This window comes from Gopherus flavomarginatus, chromosome 1, assembly GCF_025201925.1.
Source record: "Gopherus flavomarginatus isolate rGopFla2 chromosome 1, rGopFla2.mat.asm, whole genome shotgun sequence".
NCBI lineage: Eukaryota > Metazoa > Chordata > Testudines > Testudinidae > Gopherus > Gopherus flavomarginatus.
Window position 1 is genome coordinate 226,936,018 of NC_066617.1, and position 18,007 is coordinate 226,954,024.

An 18,007-nucleotide genomic window follows, 5' to 3' on the forward strand; every position below is an offset into this window, starting at 1 on the left:
CCCGGCTTGACAAAGCCCTAGCTGGGATGATTTAGTTGGTGTTGGTCCTGATTTGAGCAGGGGGTTGGACTAGATGACCTCCTGAGGTTCTTTCCAACCCTAATCTTCTATGATTCTAGTCCTGGCCTTAAAGCACAGCCTACTGCAACAGGCAAGTCAGTCTCCCTCCCACTTTTTTGTGGAAAGCAGTAGGAGAGGGGGGAAAGAGAAACTAGGATGCCTCCCAACCTCCACTGAAAAACTGAACATTTTTGGTCAGTGAGAGTCTTTTGAGGCTGTTGCTCCCCCAAAAAATAGAAGATGGGATGGGCAGCCAACTGGTACCCATTAAAAACCACCAGGAATAGTCCAAGCCCAGGGAAGCAGCTACCAACGCTTCACCCTGAGAACACTAATAATAAATAGGATCAGTATGTGAGTGGGGAGTTGGTAGAGATGGAGTTATTTGTGGGGAAGGAAGGATGAGCGCTTTGAGTGAGCTCTTGTGGTTTTGAGTTTGTTCAGCTCTAACTTCCAACATGCCTGAAGGTACAACCCTAACCTTCAATAAAACCCTCAGACCCAAACTACAAATTTGATTTTGTCAATACACCACTGGCAAGCTGAATTCTGCTGGCTTTGCAGAAGTCTAATCAAAAAGCAAGGGGCACCACAGGTTCATAGAAATGAACAACTCACAACGAGTAAAATATCCAGAAGCAAACAAAACCATCCTTTCATTTAAAAATAATCCATCCAAAATACAGAATTTATTATCTAATTCCTCATGCTATCTATCCTCCAGTCAGGAATCATAACTAACAAATAAGCAGTCCTTCAGCTTTGCATTTTTAAGAAACAAAAACATCATTAGATAAATTAGGGTAGACTCTCTGGATAGCCTATAAAATTAATTCACTGTAGAACGGGAATTCACAACTGGCCCCTCAAAAATTAGATAAACTGGGGTATTAACTAAACCTATATAGATCAACAAGATTTAAGCAATTGATTACAGCCACATTAATCATAGGGGCACTGGAATCACCAGGACAGATCTTTTAGCTGTTTGAATCAAAAGTATAAGATAACACTCAGTTGAAGAGAACTACTTTAATTTCTGTCATTAATGCATCTAGTGGAGTGTGTGCCAACATTTGTTTGGACTGTAGCAAAAGTTGCTTTTCACTTTTACCAGAAGAAGGATAGCCAAGAGTGGGGACAGGTCTAAACTACAGACACACAACGATATTACTGTTATATAGAATTTTTCATCAATAAATCTAAAAGAAATTATGGAAACTGGGAAAGGTCCTAGGTTATATACATCATCAGAATGCAAGCAATTTTCCCCTCTATTTTGGGAAAATGAAGTCATACCTTTAAGAAAAGACTAAGCAACTGGTTGTGGCTCTCTTGAAGTCAGAATTTAAGAATATATACAACATTTTAGACACATCAGAAAATATACACTATCTGCAGAACATTCTAGATATTATGAATTGTGCAAAAAGGAAGGTGACTGCACAAATGCAGAATAATGCAAAGAGATCTTCTGAACTACTCCATTTAATGAAAAATAAGTGAGAAACTATTACAAGTAAAATACAATATCAAATAAGAATTTTCAACTTGACAACTATATAAATTAAGGAATTCAAAATAAAGCTCAGCATTGCAACACAGGAGAGATGTACATGCATAGCACAGCCCAAATCAAAGTTATGCAGACATTGAAACAAACATTTCTAAAAGGCATTTTACTAAACACAACAGTTTTCCTTTTATGCTGAAACTGGACACAGAAAAATGGATGACATAAAATGATTCAATTTCATTGCAAAGGGCCACTTACCATTAAATAGGGAACAATAAATTAAAATGAGAATAATAAGTGTATAGTCTCATACCTGTTGTACAATTGTTGTTAATTCCAGGCAGAGCTGTATGACATTATTTCTCGTTACTGAGTAATCTGTCACAGCAGCAAAAGGTGATCTAAAAAAAAAGAAAAAGAAAAAATGTTCACAGGGGAGTATGATTTTTCCCTGCTTCTGTGCACATAATGCACTTTAAACACAGATTGCTTTAATACTAATTCTTAACCGGACTGAATAATACATCAGAAATATTAGCATTGTATGTACTAGAACATAATTTTAGAAAATGGCTACTTCAACTCTCTTCTTGGCTTTTCAGGATTTTTTAAATCATTCTGAGAGAAGCCCTAACCATAAAGGCATCATCTCCTCAAAACCCTGTAGCTTCTTTCTGAAACTGCCTCCACTTCACCATATGATCCTTAGATATACAGGGGCATGTCTTTTGAGGTAGTCTAAGCACACACTTACTGAGAAAAGAAAAGCTATTGTTTCTACCTGTTGTACAGCTGGTGCCCAGGTATGAAAACAGTAATTAATGCATTTGGCTAATGCACTGAATGTCTTTGGGTCTGAACTAAAGCCCAAGGAAGTCAATAGAAATACTCAAGTATCAGAGGGGTAACCGTGTTAGTCTGGATCTGTAAAAGCAGCAAAGAGTCCTGTGGCACCTCAGGGTACGTCTACACTACGGAATTATTCCGATTTTACATAAACCGGTTTTATAAAACAGATTGTATAAAGTCGAGTGCACGCGGCCACACTAAGCACATTAATTCTGTGGTGTGCGTCCATGGTCAGAGGCTAGCGTCGATTTCCGGAGCGTTGCACTGTGGGTAGCTATTCCATAGCTATCCCATAGTTCCCGCAGTCTCCCCCGCCCCTTAAAATTCTGGGTTGAGAGCCCAGTGGCTGATGGGGCAAAAATCATTGTGGCGGGTGGTTCTGGGTAAATGTCGTCAGTCATTCCTTCCTCCAGGAAAGCAATGGCAGACAATCATTTCGTGCCCTTTTTCCCTGGATTGCCCTGGCAGACGCCATAGCACGGCAACCATGGAGCCCGTTCAGCTTTTTTTTTTTACAGTCACCGTATGTGTACTGGATGCCGTGGACAGAAGCGATACTCCAGCGCTACACAGCAGCATTAATTTGCTTTTGCATAATAGCAGAGATGGTTACCAGTCGTTCTGTACCGTCTGCTGCCAGTGTAATTTGGCAATGAGATGACGGTTATCTGTCCTTCTGTGCTGTCTGCTGCTATCATGGGTGCCCCTGACTGAGATCGGCTGGGGGCGCAAAAACAAAACTGGGAATGACTCCCCGAGTCAATCTCTCCTTTACGGTTTCTAAAAATAGAGCCAGTCCTGCCTAGAATATGGGGCAAATGTACTAGAGAAGCAGTGTATCAGAGAGTACAGCTGCTCTGTGTCAGATCCCGCAGAAATGATGAGCTACATGCCATTCACGGGGGGTGCCCCTGCAACAACCCCACTCGTTGCTTCCTTCCTCCCCCAACCTTCCTGGGCTACCGTGGCAGTGTCCTCCCCATTTGTGTCATGAAGTAATAAAGAATGCAGGAATAAGAAACACTGAGTTTTTAGTGACATAAAATGAGGGGGAGGCAGCCTCCTGGTGCTATGATAGTCCAGGCAGGACATTAATCAGTGTGGGGGGGAGGAGGCCAGCATCCCACTGCTATGATAGTCCAGGCAGTACAGAATCTTTTCTTTTCACATGAAAGGGAGGAGGCTGATTGAAGCTCAGCCCCTAGTTGCTATGATGAAGACGGTTACCAGCCGTTCTGTACCATCTACTGGGAATGACTGGGAGTCATTCCTATTTTCACCCAGGCGCCCCCGGCCAGCCTCACCTGAAGCCAGCCAGGAGCACTCACGGGTTGATAAGAAGGACGGTTACCAGTACTACTGCACCGTCTGCCACCGGAGAGGGGAGAGGAGCGGATACTGCCCTTCACTGCTGCAGCATCGCGTCTACCAGCAGCATTCAGTAGACATAGGGTGACACTGAAAAAACTCAAGAAACGATTTCTTTCCCTTTTCTTTCATGTGGGGGGAGGAGGGAGTAAATTGACGAGCTATTCCCTGAACCACGCCGGACAATGTGTTTGACCCTACAGGCATTGGGAGCTCAGCCAAGAATGCAAATACTTTTCGGAGACTGCTGTGGACTGTGGGATAGCTAGAGTCCTCAGTACCCACTCCCTCCCTCCATGAGCGTCCGTTTGAGTCTCTGGCTTCCCATTACGCTTGTCACACAGCACTGTGTAGCCTGGAGATTTTTTTTTCAAACGCTTTGGCATTTCGTCTTCTGTAATGGAGCTCTGATAGAACAGATTTGTTTCCCCATACAGCGATCAGATTCAGTATCTCCCATACGGTCCATGCTGGAGCTTTTTTTGGATTTGGGACTGCATTGCCACCCGTGCTGATCAGAGCTCCACGCTGGGCAAACAGGAAATGAAAATCAAAATTTCGCGGGGCTTTTCCTGTTTACCTGGCCACAGCATCCAAGCTGAGATTGCTGTCCAGAGTGGTCACAGTGGTGCACTGTGGGATACCGCCCGGAGGCCAATACCGTCGATTTGCGGCCACACTAACCCTAATCTGATATGGTAATACCAATTTTAGCGCTACTCCTCTCATTGGGGAGGAGTACAGAAACCGATATAAAGAGCCCTTTATCGATATAAAGGGCCTCGTAGTGTGGACGGGTACAGCGTTAAATCGGTTTAACGCTGCTAAAATCAGTTTAAACGCGTAGTGTAAACCAGGCCTTATAGACTAACAGACGTACTGGAGCATGAGCTTTCATCGGTGAATACCCACAAAAGCTCATGCTCCAATACGTGTCAGTCTATAAGGTGCCACAGGACTCTTTGCTGCTTTAATAGAAATACTCTGTGTCAAGCCCTTAGTTTTGCTTCTAAAAAGGACAAAACAATCACAATCAGAATAGACTTTCTAAGCAGCAGACATAAAGGTTAATTTGGAGCGATGATCTTTCAGTCCCAGGGGTTTTGTTATAAGAATTTTAAAATATTACTAAAAATACATTTTCTTAGGACAGCAGTCCTCACCTTTCACTATTGAAGGCCTACATTCAAATACAGACTTGGTCTCAAGTTATTTTAGTCTAGCACTTATTTCTCTTTTCCATTTCAAACAAACTAACATACTATTTGGCAGGACTGAAAGTCTCTGCAGGACAAATCCAAAATTTTAACGGTAGGCATGTTGCAAATGAGGATTTAGACACATTGGCAGTTTTACATGGATGGTATCTGTCCACAATCAAGGGGAAGGAACGTTCCATGGACTGCCTGGTATGGATGCAGGTATCCTTGCAGTGCTTGTAGGTATGTGGGCCATAGATGACCCCACTTTGGGTTCATTACCTGTCCACTGGCTGGGGATGCGTGAACAATCTAACCAGTTGGCTTGCATGGCCCCCACCACCTAGTTAAACTCCTGTGCACTTTTCATAAATGTCTTGCTCTGGCTAGCTTCCCTGCTCTCCCTCCCCTTTGTTGCAGTGTTCGTGCCATGGATGCTGCAGGTCTGACTGATCACCTGTTTTGGTATCAGGAAGGTTTTTGTCCCTTTGGATAAAATTGGCAAGAGGTACGATGTTTTTTTTTTTTGCCTTCCTCACAGCATCATGGAGGTATTGTTTGATTATAACAATAAGACTTAACATTTAATATTAGGAAAGTAAGAGTGTTTAACTTGTTACAACTTGCGGCTAAAGGCTAAAAGGGACCAGCTCCAAGAGGTAAACATAGTGCTGGTGGGCCTTTTGCCCATAGGTGCCAACTTTCTAATGTGCTGGGAGGTGCTCCCCCTAGCTCCACCACAGGCCCTGCTCCCATTCCACCCCTTCCCCCAAGTCCCCACCCCTACCCTGTCCCCACTCCACCCCTTTCCTCAAGGCTCTACTCCTACCCTGCCCCCGCGCCACCCCTTCCTGCCCACTTCCCCGAGCATGCCCTGCCCTGGCTCCTTTCCCCAGCAGCTCCTGCATGCCATGGGACAGCTGATCCGCAGCGGATGGGAGGTGCTCACAGGAGGGCTACCTGGAGCACCCACAGAGTCGGCATCTATGGTATTGCCGAAAGGAAAAAAGGAGACATGAAGTCCTTGCAAACTGATATTCTCTTTTGGCAAATGCTATATCCCTCCATGTGAGGGAGGGGAGGATTCAGAAGTGGGCTGAATCCCAGGGGTGGATTTAGGTGGGTCTACATCAAGTTTGTTTAGTGGGACGCCCGAACACTGGGTCTACATCAAGTTTGTTTAGTGGGACGTCCGAACACTGCTGTGGATAAATGCCTAATATGTGGGAGTGGGAAGTGTCTCCCTCCAGTGTTGAATAATAATACTTCCTGCTGCTTAAAATGCATCCCTTGTGTGTTGTTCATTCACCTGCATCTCTCTCTCTCACTCACACAACACTGAATGAACAAGTATAGAAAACACATGATGCTGTGATATAAAGGTATTATTGCCACTCATTTGAGATAAGCTCAGAGCCCACACATGTAAGGAATGCAGTCATCCCAAATAAATATCAATAAAAGCTTTACATTATGTCATCATGTATCTTCTGTATGCCACATACTTTATAGAAAAAGTTTAGAGTTTTACAATTTTTGTTGATATTTTTCCTACTGTAAAGACAGCCAAAATCCAGTAACCATGAATTCAGTAATAAAAAGCTCTGTAGACAAGAGTCATCATAACTAGGACATTTTAAATAGTTCTTATAGGGTTCTACAATAGTTTCTCCATATACTGTAATACTGCAATTTTAAAGTCAGCCATCTTGGAACTTTCCTAAAAACTAGTGGTGTTTCCCAGTAGAAAACCAGAATCTCCTCCCCTTTCTAATGGTTTAAAATTCCCATTCTAGCCCTCATAGGTCACAAGATACAATGTGTCAGAATTGAACATGCACCTTAACTTGATGTAATTTTGGGGGAGGAAATTCCATATATTAGATGGAAGAAGGTAATATTCCTCCAGCAGTGCGTTCTTTTTATAACAGAAGTATGACTGATCAAAGGGCTAGCTCACTGGTTTGCGCATTGGCCTGCTAAATCCAGGGTTATGAGTTCAATCCTTGAGGGGGCCACTTAGTGATCTGGGGCAAAATCAATACTTGGTCCTGCTGGTGAAGGCAAGGGGCTGGACTCAATGACCTTCCAGTTCTATGAGATAGGTATATCTCTAAAGAAAAGCTGTGCAGAGGCTAGGAAAACTAGACACAGTCCTGAAAGTGAGGGATTAGTGGACAGAGTGCAGGTCAGGAGTTCAAGAGTGCTTGTCAAATGCTACAATCATTATTTACATACCACTTTTATATATACACTACAACAACATGTGTACAGTATACTAAGACTACCTACATACACACAAACCAAATTACAATAAAAACATTAACTTATTATATTTTTGAAACTGGAATTAACTCTTCAGTTATGAACTATAATCTTTTAAAACAAGACTATTGTATCCAAAAGGTCAGAAATATTTGTATTTATTTTTCATTCACAATTGTCACTGTTAAGATGAGAAAGCCTTCTAAAGCCATGATTCAAAAAGATGATACTCATTTATGAACTCTCACCTTTACTTAGAACGAATAAGTTCTAGCCACAAATGGTATTATTTTACTTTATGTTTGGATGTTATTACAATTTGATCTTCAAATTACACAGCTGGAATCTATTTGATGGTTCAAAGCCTCTAGCATTTTTCCAAACAAAATTCTATGGTAGGCTTTTGGCTCTAATGCAGCATGATTCTCTCTCTCTCTCATAGTTTTCGTATTTGTTAGGTTACAGAGTTCATAAAGACAACAATGAAGCCTTGATTAGCATTGTTCTTAATGAAGAACATTGAAAATACCCAAATAAATTGGGTTTAACTCAAATTAAAGAACAACAAAATGGCATATGGACTGCAAACGTAATTTAACAAAAACAGATGGAACATAAAAACAAAAATGAGAAAACGGACACTGAAAATACAAAGTGAAACTAGCAAAGAGTCCTGTGGCACCTTATAGACTAACAGACGTATTGGAGCATGAGCTTTCGTGGGTGAATACCCACTTCTTCGGATGCATATAGTGAAACTAGTAACAATGGTGAGGGTAAGTGGATTTTAGGGCAGGAGAGGCAGGAAACTAGTAAGGAATTGTCTCATTCCAGCAGCTAAAATCAATAACAAATGGTGAGAAACAAGGTGGGTGAGGCTAATCTCATTTTCTAATGTTGAGTTTCAATAAGATTTCCATTCCTAAATCAATTCTGAAAGTTTCATCTAGAATGTTTAGTATAGGATCACTGGCCAAATTCCATGATGGACACAATTTGAAGCCTCAGTCTGACACACAAAATCCTATTTTCATTAATAAAAGGTCCACCTTGACAGTAAGGCATGTAACATTGTTTTACATTACATTAAAATTATCAGTTTGTTTCCAGTCAGGACAGACCAAACCTAAAGAGCAGCACATAACTGTTACACCTTGTGTACTGATTATCACAACCACCTCCTCCTCCTTACCTGTGATAATGCCATTTGAATCCACCAAAAATGCAACTGGTAAAAAGGCATTCCACACCCAGTCAGAACACATCCTCCCTACTTCTTTTAAGTCCCTAGCCAACTGTATCAAGTTTCAACTTCTGTCCTCCTTCCTTCAAAACCAAACAACTCTACATTCCTCTGACCTACCACTCTCAGCTAGCATCTAAGGCCCCGATCCAGGAAAGCACTAAGTATGTATATAATTTCAAGGATGTGACTACTCTGACTTGTCACATCTTTACACAATTTGTATTTGTATGACCTAAATGTCTTATTAACAAAAACATTAACAAATGTAGTAACCAAGTTCCACTACTAACAATAGAAACAAGCCCTTTTATCACAGAGTTAACCTCATTCCAGAATCAGAGCAAGGGGACAAGTTTGCAAAATAATTTAAGCTTAAGAACCAGAACCCATTTTGAGAATTTCTTCTAGCACAAAAAATTTCAGGATAATCCAGTCTGTATCATAATTCAGCCCTCAGAGAGGAGGGGCAAACAAAACCCTAAACAAATGAAGAAATAAAACATAGTAGTTTGCATTGTAGTACATGTAACTGTGCCAGTATCCCATCTAAGAATCATGGTAGTAGACCATCATGTACTATGTTTTACTTCTCAGAGGGGTAGCCGTGTTAGTCTGGATCTGTAAAAGCAGCAAAGAATCCTGTGGCACCTTATAGACTAACAGACGTTTTGGAGCATGAGTGAATACCCACTTCTTCAGATGCATGTGATGGAAATATCCAGGGGCAGGTATATATATGCTAGCAAGCAAGCTAGAGATAACGAGGTCAGTTCAATCAGGGAGGATGAGGCCCTGTTCTAGCAGTTGAGGTGTGAAAACCAAGAGAGGAGAAACTGGTTCTGTAGTTGGCAAGCCATTCACAGTCTTTGTTCAATCCTGAGCTGATGGTGTCAAATTTGCAGATGAACTGAAGCTCAGCAGTTTCTCTTTGAAGTCTGGTCCTGAAGTTTTTTTGCTGCAGGATGGCCACCTTAAGGTCTGCTATAGTGTGGCCAGGGAGGTTGAAGTGTTCTCCTACAGGTTTTTGTATATTGCCATTCCTAATATCTGATTTGTGTCCGTTTATCCTTTTCCGTAGCGACTGTCCAGTTTGGCCGATGTACATAGCAGAGGGGCATTGCTGGCATATGATGGTGTATATTACATTGGTGGACATGCAGGTGAATGAACTGGTGATGGTGTGGCTGATCTGGTTAGGTCCTGTGATGGTGTCGCTGGCGTAGATATGTGGGCAGAGTTGGCTTCGAGGTTTGTTGCATGGATTGGTTCCTGAGCTAGAGTTACTATGGTGCGGTGTGCAGTTACCAGTGAGAATATGTTTCAGGTTGGCAGGCTGCCTGTGGGCAAGGACTGGCCTGCTGCCCAAGGCCTGTGAAAGTGTGGGATCATTGTCCAGGATGGGTTGTAGATCCCTGATGATGCGTTGGAGGGGTTTTAGCTGGGGGCTGTATGTGATGGCCAGTGGAGTCCTGTTGGTTTCTTTCTTGGTTTTCTTTCTTTCCCTGTTGGCTTCTGGGTACACGTCTGGCTCTGTTGATCTGTTTCCTTATTTCCTCGTGCGGGTATTGTAGTTTTGAGAATGCTTGGTGGAGATTTTGTAGGTGTTGGTCTCTGTCTGAGGGGTTAGAGCAGATGCGGTTGTATCTCAGTGCTTGGCTGTAGACAATGGATCGTCTGATGTGTCCGGGATGGAAGCTGGAGGCATGAAGGTAGGCATAGCGGTCGGTAGGTTTTTGATATAGGATGGTGTTAATGTGACCATCACTTATTTGCACCGTGGTGTCAAGAAAGTGGACCTCCCGTGTAGATTGGTCCAGGCTGAGGTTGATGGTGGGGTAGAAGCTGTTGAAATCATGGTGGAATTTTTCCAGAGTCTCCTTCCCATGGGTCCAGATGATGAAGATGTCATCAATGTAGCGTAGGTAGAGAAGGGGCGTGAGTGGACGAGAGCTGAGGAAGCGTTGTTCCAGGTCGGCCATAAAGATATTGGCATATTGTGGGGCCATGCGGGTGCCCCTTAGCAGTGCCACTGATCTGGAGATATATATTGTCATCAAATTTGAAATAGTTGTGTGTAAGTATAAAGGCACAGAGCTCAGCAGCCAGTTGTGCTGTGGCATCATCAGGGATAGTGTTCCTGACAGCTTGTATTCCATCTGTGTGTGGGATGTTTGTGTAGAGAGCCTCTACATTCATGGTGGCTAGGATGGTGTTTTCTGGGAGGTGACCAATGCTTTGTAGTTTCCTCAGGAAATCAGTGGTGTCACAGAGATAGCTGGGAATGCTGGTGGCATAGGGTCTGAGTGGAGAGTCCATATATCCAGACAGTCCTTCAGTGAGAGTGCCAATGCCCGAGATGATGGGGCGTCCAGGATTTCCGGGTTTGTGGATCTTGGGTAGTAGATAGAATAACCCTGGTCGGGGCTCTAGGGGTATGTTGATTTCTTCTGGTGTTAGTGTAGGGAGTGTCCTGAGTAGATGCTGTAGTTTCTTAGTGTATTCCTCAGTGGGATCTGAGGGAAGTGGCCTGTAGAATTTGGTATTGGAGAGTTGTCTGGCGGCCTCCTTTTGGTAGTCAGACCTGTTCATGATGACAACGGCACCTCCTTTATCAGCCTCTTTGATGATAATGTCAGGGTGGTTTCTGAGGCTGTGGATGGCATTGCGTTCTGCACGACTTAGGTTGTGAGGCAAGTGATGTTGTTGTTCCACAATTTCTGCCTGTGCACACCGGCGGAAGCATTCAATGTATAGGTCCAGACTATCATTTCAACCCTCAGGAGGAATCCATGTGGAGTTCTTCTTCTTGTGCTGTTGGTGGGAGGGCACCTGTGTATCAGTGCACTGTTCAGTGTTGTCCTGGAAGTATTCTTTGAGTCGGAGATGGCGAAAGTAGGCTTCCAGATTGCCACAGAACTGTATCATGTTGGTGGGGGTGGCAGGGCAGAAAGAGAGTCCCCGAGATAGGACAGACTTTTCTTTTGGGCTGAGTGTGTAGTTGGATAGATTGATGATATTGCTGGGTGGGTTAGGGGTACCACGGTTGTGGCCCCATGTGGCAGGTAGGAGTTTAGACAGCTTACAATCCTTTTTCCTTTGTAGAGAGGTGAAGTGAGTAATGTAGATCTCCTGTCTTATTCTAGTGAAGTCCGTTTGTATAGAAGTTTGGTTATTAATGAGAGTCTCCAGGTTGGAGAGCTCTTTTTTGATGTTTTCCTCTTTGCTGTATAGGATGCTGATCAGGTGGTTCCTCAGTTTTTTTGATAGAGTATGGCATAATCTCTCACTGTGGTCTGTGTAGTATGTAGATAGCAGTGGATTTTTTACCTTTAGTCCATTTGGTATGATGTCCATCCGTTTGCATTTGGAAAGGAAGATGATATCTGTCTGTATTTGTGCAAGTTTCTTCATGAGGTTGATGGATTTTCACTTGCCAACTACAGAACCAGTTTCTCCTCTCTTGGTTTTCACACCTCAACTGCTAGAACAGGGCCTCATCCTCCCTGATTGAACTGACCTCGTTATCTCTAGCTTGCTTGCTAGCATATATATACCTGCCCCTGGATATTTCCACCACATGCATCTGAAGAAGTGGGTATTCACCCACGAAAGCTCATGCTCCAAAACGTCTGTTAGTCTATAAGGTGCCACAGGATTCTTTGTATGTTTTACTTGCACTTGTAATTGGACTGTTTAATTCAATATAAGTAGGAAATGCAATGAACTTTATATTGAATAAAAGAGACTTAAATTAATGTTTTGTTAAACATCTGCAGCTGCTCCTGTGGCACTAACAGGGATAAGTGCTGTAGCAATTTTAGGTAATATCTATTGATATGTTCATTACCGCAATTCAAAGAAACATAAAGGGGAGTACATAAAGGGAATATAAGGCCCATGGACAACGAACTGAAAAACTGACAGAAAAGCACGTAGATTCATTTTTTGTATCTATTTATAACAATAATTTTTTTTTCACCTCATGAAATAGTAAACAACTGTCAGGACAACCAACAACCAAACATGGCTCACAAGGTTGTACAAAATCACAGCACACAGTGAAGGGGATTGTTACTTTCAAAGTATGAGTTATTGGTTTAACATGTTTTGGTGACTGGGAACACTTTAGGCAGCATACTTCCAGGCAATGCATACCTGCTAGTCCCTTTTCTTCTGCAACTAAAAACCGCATGTGGGTAAGGCTCAGTGACTGAAAACAACGAGAGAAAGAAATTCAACTTTTTTAAGTGCTATAAAAGGTACACAAAATAGTCTTAATAAACGTAGCACAGTGGCAAAAAGAGACCAATTTCTTAGTGGAAGGTGAATTCTACAGTGAAATTACTGCAATCCAAAACATTCAAAGAATGTACTAAAGCTGAATACTAAGACATTTCTGTATTTGAATGGCAATGGGTGAAACAGCACATGTACTGGACATATAAACAGGAATACTAAATTATGTTCCAGGGCACAAGCATACACAGCTGAGAGCAGTAAGGCTTATAGGTCCAAATTCAGCTGTCCATATCTATTCTGCAACGCAGCTGATTTTAGGCACATACTTACATCCCATTACAACAGGACTTAAGTATGTGTTTAAGTGCTTTGAGGAGTAGCTTTCCTCAGTTGAGGTCACAGTTTCTTGCACTTCAAAGGACTTAACTTCCTTAATCTACCTTCTTGGTGTGAAATTTTAGAACTCCTACTTTTTGCTAAAGACAACATTAATCAGCCTGCTACTATAGATTACCACCTTTTTCTCCTTATTAAGCATAGTTAGAAAGAGTAGGGCTTCTAATTCACTTTTTTACTCTGCTTTTTCACATATAAGACACCAGGATGCTAAATTGTCAAACTAGTGAGGATCTCAACCTGTTGATTGTTTTCTATGCATCAGACTGGCAGGTTGGAAAACATCATCTCACCACAAGATGTTTTTGTTCCCATTTCCTAATGTTTAACGTAAATTGTAGAAGTAGTTTAAGCATTTGATATGCAAGATGTGGCCAGTATTAGGGAGAAAACATGGATCATGTTAGAGTTCAGCAGCTGTGAAACAGATTGAGTAACCTGTCCCCATGTGGCTTGGACAAACAGCACATTAAGAAATCCATTGTTCCCTGTAGAAATACCTAGTACACAATTAACACCCTTGTAAAAATACTGTGGTGGTTACTGCACAAAATATCAACTAAATTTTTGTAAAATTCTTAACTGAATATTTCTCTGCTACATTATGGTACATGGGCCTTAGATAAGAATCCCTTAATAGTTTTGCAGACAATTGGTCATTTCCCAATCCAACTCTTCAAACACAAACACTCATAGATTACATAGACATCACTCTAATTATTATTAAGAACCAATAATGTTTCTCTCAGCTAGGGTGACCAGGTGTCCGGTTTTTGACCAGAACACCCAGCCAAAAAGGGATCCTCGTGGCTCCGGTCAGCACTGCTGACCGGGCCATTGACTGTCCAGTTGGCAGCGCTGCACAGCAGGGCTGGCGGGCTCCTTGCTAGTCTCCATGCCAGGCAGCTCACAGAAAGCAGCTGTCATGCCTCCCTCCGGCTCCTACATGGAGGCACAGCCAGGGGACTCCGCACACTGCCCCCGCCCCAAGCTCTGACCACGCAGCTCCCATTGGCCAGGAACCATGGCCAATGGGAGCTGCAGGAGCAGCGCCTGCAGATGGGCAGCACACAGCGTCACCTGGCTGTGACTCTGCATTGGAGCCGGAGAGAGACATGCTGCTGCTTCCAGGAGCTGCTTGATGTAATCCCCTCCCAGGTCCCAACCGCCTGCCACAGCCCCATCCCTGATCCCCCTCCTGCCCTCTGAACCCCTCGATCCCAGCCCAGAGCACTCTCCTGCACCCCAAACCCCTCATCCCCAGCCTCACACCAGAGCCGGAGCCATCTCTTGCACCTCAATCCCTCATCTTTGACCCCACACCATAGCCCATACTCTCAGCTGGAGCCCTCACCCCTTTCTCGCATCTCAACCCACTACCTCAGCCTGTAGCCCCCTCCTGCACCCTTAACTCCTCATTTCTGGCCCCACCCTGGAGCCTGCACCCCCAGCAGAAGCCCTCACACACACACACCTCAACGCCCCAGCCCCCTGAGCCAGCCTGGTGAAAATGAGCGAGTGAGGATGGGAAGAGCAGTGACAGAGAGAAGGGAGATGGAATGAGCGGGGATGGGGTCTCGAAGAAGGGGTGGGGAATGGGCGGGGTCTCGGAGGAGGGGCAGGGCAGGTAGCAGAGCAAAGGTGTTCAGTTTTGTGCAAGTAGAAAGTTGGCAACCCTACTATCAGCTCTGCATAACACACAACATACAGATAGCTCCTACCCCCAAAGGATTTACAACTTAAACAAAACAATAGAGAAATGTATTGGGAAGCCCAAATTCAGTAATAATTAGGAATTTTCTTTACAGTTTATTATACTGACTCACATTTTGGATAACAGAAAATAAGTGAGAGAGAAGATGGGAGAGGTAGTATCTTTTACTGGAACACCTTCTGTTGAGTGACACACAAAAATAAGTTTTCAGAAGTGGTTTCTTTGTCAGAAAGACAGCAGTTTGGTGGACTAGACTTAGGACGACATTCCAAACACAGGGTAACGTGGCAGAACACATAAATGGATGCAGGAAAAGCAGATAAACAGAGCATTAAAATTAGTATCACTGGTGGAGCAAAAGGGGCAGGTGATGAGAGATCATACACACAAACTATTTTAGTGCTACTGCATGTCACACAAGGGCCATTCTCTATTAAGAGTGTTCATGAAACGTTCATGAAACGGTGGCATTATAATGTAGAGCAGAAGCAACTCTTTTCTGAAAGCTAAAATGGTGGATGTTATCTTTTAAATCAAGTTTTCCCATGCCAGAGCCATACAGTCCAAAATATTTATGCTGGAATGTGAGGTAGAACATGATCTGAAGAAACAGGTCCTCTCTTAACTGAAACTTTAAAGGTCCTTGATTTTGCAGGAGCTTCCCACTTAGGAAAAAAACAATAGACTAGTGCATAGGCATACCTGAGGAACTGTGAGTCCTTGCCCAACTTTAGGTGAAGACAAAGACAGATTTTTTTGTCTGTCAGGTCAGAATACAGCTAAACCTTATGGCAGGAAGAATGATGTTCTGGTTAAGAAACTGAACTGGCCTAGACTGGGACTCAGTTCAATTCCTGGCTCTGCTGTGCACTTCCTATGTGCCATTGGACAAGTCACTTAAGCTCTCTATGCCTCAGTTTCTCACCTGCAAACTGGGTTTAATATTGTTCTGAGAATAAGTACATTAATGTTTAAGAGGTCCTCAGATTCACAAATCTAGGGTTCATTTCAGAACTTTAGGTGAGACCCATAAGTGCTGGAACTACGGATACTGGGGGTGCTGCTGCACCCTCTGGCTTGAAGTGGTTTCCATTATATACAGGGTTTACAGGGTCTCTCTCTACGCCCCCACTATAAAAATTGTTTCAGCACCTCTGGTGGGACTGCAAAGATATGGACCATAGAAAGTGGAGGGAACACATTGGAAGCAGTGTGAAGGAATAAAAAAGTGACCAAAATACAAGAACAATGAATTAGCCGTGTCCCAACTGAAGAAAAGATGACCTCTAAAGGCTGTTGCATTGCTCGACAGTCGGGGCTTCCAGGGTGTTCTCTCAGGCGGCATCTCTATGATGTCACTGTTCTGCAATTTTCTGACTGCCTCAGGATAAAGGGACCCAACTGTGAGGTGTGTATAGGTGCCACGAAGGGTGCAATTTGATTGTAGAACCTTTAAAATGGCACTGGAGATAGAAACAACAATAGCTTGACCCTCGGAAGCCTGAGTTTATGATGCTCACAGAAAAAACTGATTAACTGCACACATCTGATATGGAACTCAATGAAAGATGGTTCAGATGGAACCCCAAAATTGCAATTAATTTTTACAGGGTACTTTCAATGGGACTGTACAAGAGCGACCCCAACCGGAACTCTGTAAACAATTCTGACAAGGATTCAAAGGATGGAAGAAAATTTTCAGGGTTAACAGGAATAAAAACGTACTTTTCAATAAAGTCAGCAAATATAACCAGATAACTTCTTACTCAGTAGATTAGTGTATCATTTTTACAAAGTGGCTTTACACCATAGAATTGCTATGTACTGAGACCGCGTGGCCATAACCACAGTTCACTGAGCTTTCGCTCCCTAAACGAGTCTGCAATATAAGATTCCATTCTAGTTTGCCTTAATTTTATGTTTATCTCCAGCACATACACAATTTTTAACCTCAATTTTATTTTCCACTTAATTTGTAATCTGTCTTACATTTAAAGTGTCCCAGTCAGCTCTGTGTTTTTTGCAGTTCATTTTTGGAAGGTGAAAGTTTGTGTCTTTTTTTCATTCCTTTGAACTGTTTTTTCTGATTATTTAGTTTATTTTCCTTTCGACGGAGCTTTTTTTATTGACACTGCTCCAATTTTCCTAGGTCTTTTGTGTATCTATGTTTTTCATTGGAATATTTTAATAAAAAAGGTGTAAAATAGCACTCTACTCCAGTGATTCTCAAACTGGGGGTCATGATCCCTCAGGGGGTTGTGAGATTATAATGCTTTGCCTCCAGCATTTATAATAGTATTAAATATAAAACAAGTGTTTTTAATTTATAAGGGGGGGGTTGCACTCAGTGACTTGCTGTGTGAAAGGGGTCACCAATACAAAAGTTTGAGAACTACAGCTCTACTCATTACACTGGTTGCTTCAGCCCTGTGTTATCTATAACTTTGCTGCTTCATGGCCAGAAACACAAAACAGTGCCTAATTGTTTTTTTTTCTTCTACTCCCCTATTTCAGAGAGGTTTTCAATTAAAAAATGTGCCTCCATTTTTGAAGGCTGTATGTTATGGCTAATAGCCATTCAATAGAGATGATGAGAAATACATTCCACAGGATTGTTACAGGTGATCTTTAGAGAGATCAGAGCTGCCCAGAGGATTCAGGGTTCCTGGGGCAAAGCAATTTCGGGGGCCCCTTCCATAAAAAAAAGTTGCAATACTATAGAATATTATATTCTCATGGAGGCCCCTGTGGGGCCCAGGGCAAATTGCCCAACTTGCCCCTCCCCTCTGTGCAGCCCTGAATGAGACAGGGAGGGTGAGCTAATATCTTTATTGAACCAACTTCTGTTGGTGAGAGAAACAAGCTTTTGAGCTACACAGTGCTCTTCTTCAGGTCTGGAAAAGGTACTCAGAGTGTCACAGCTAAATACAAGGTGGAACAGTAGTTAGCACATATTTCAAAGGATCCAACAGATGATCTTTGTAATTAGGTACCAGACCAACAGACACAGCACTGAAGACTCCCCTCTACAGGACAGAATGCATCAGTCCTATAAGACAGAAAAAACAGGAATCTACCATGCCAGAAAAGAAGGATTTATAATAGTGCAATATAGTAATAATCTCAAGAGAAAATAAGTTCCTGTGACTGCAGAA

The 18,007-nt window shown here is 42.7% G+C and overlaps 1 protein-coding gene across 4 annotated transcripts in view; it reads right to left on the reverse strand.

Moving 5' to 3' along the window:
• Positions 1–18,007, reverse strand: part of CNKSR2 (connector enhancer of kinase suppressor of Ras 2) — a 368,568-nt gene that overhangs the window by 261,103 nt on the left and 89,458 nt on the right. For all 4 annotated transcript variants that reach the window (XM_050936490.1, XM_050936489.1, XM_050936488.1 and 1 more), the window contains exon 4: positions 1,890–1,977. In XM_050936490.1, coding sequence (XP_050792447.1) covers positions 1,890–1,977 — 88 coding nt within the window. The remainder of the gene's footprint in view (positions 1–1,889; positions 1,978–18,007) is intronic.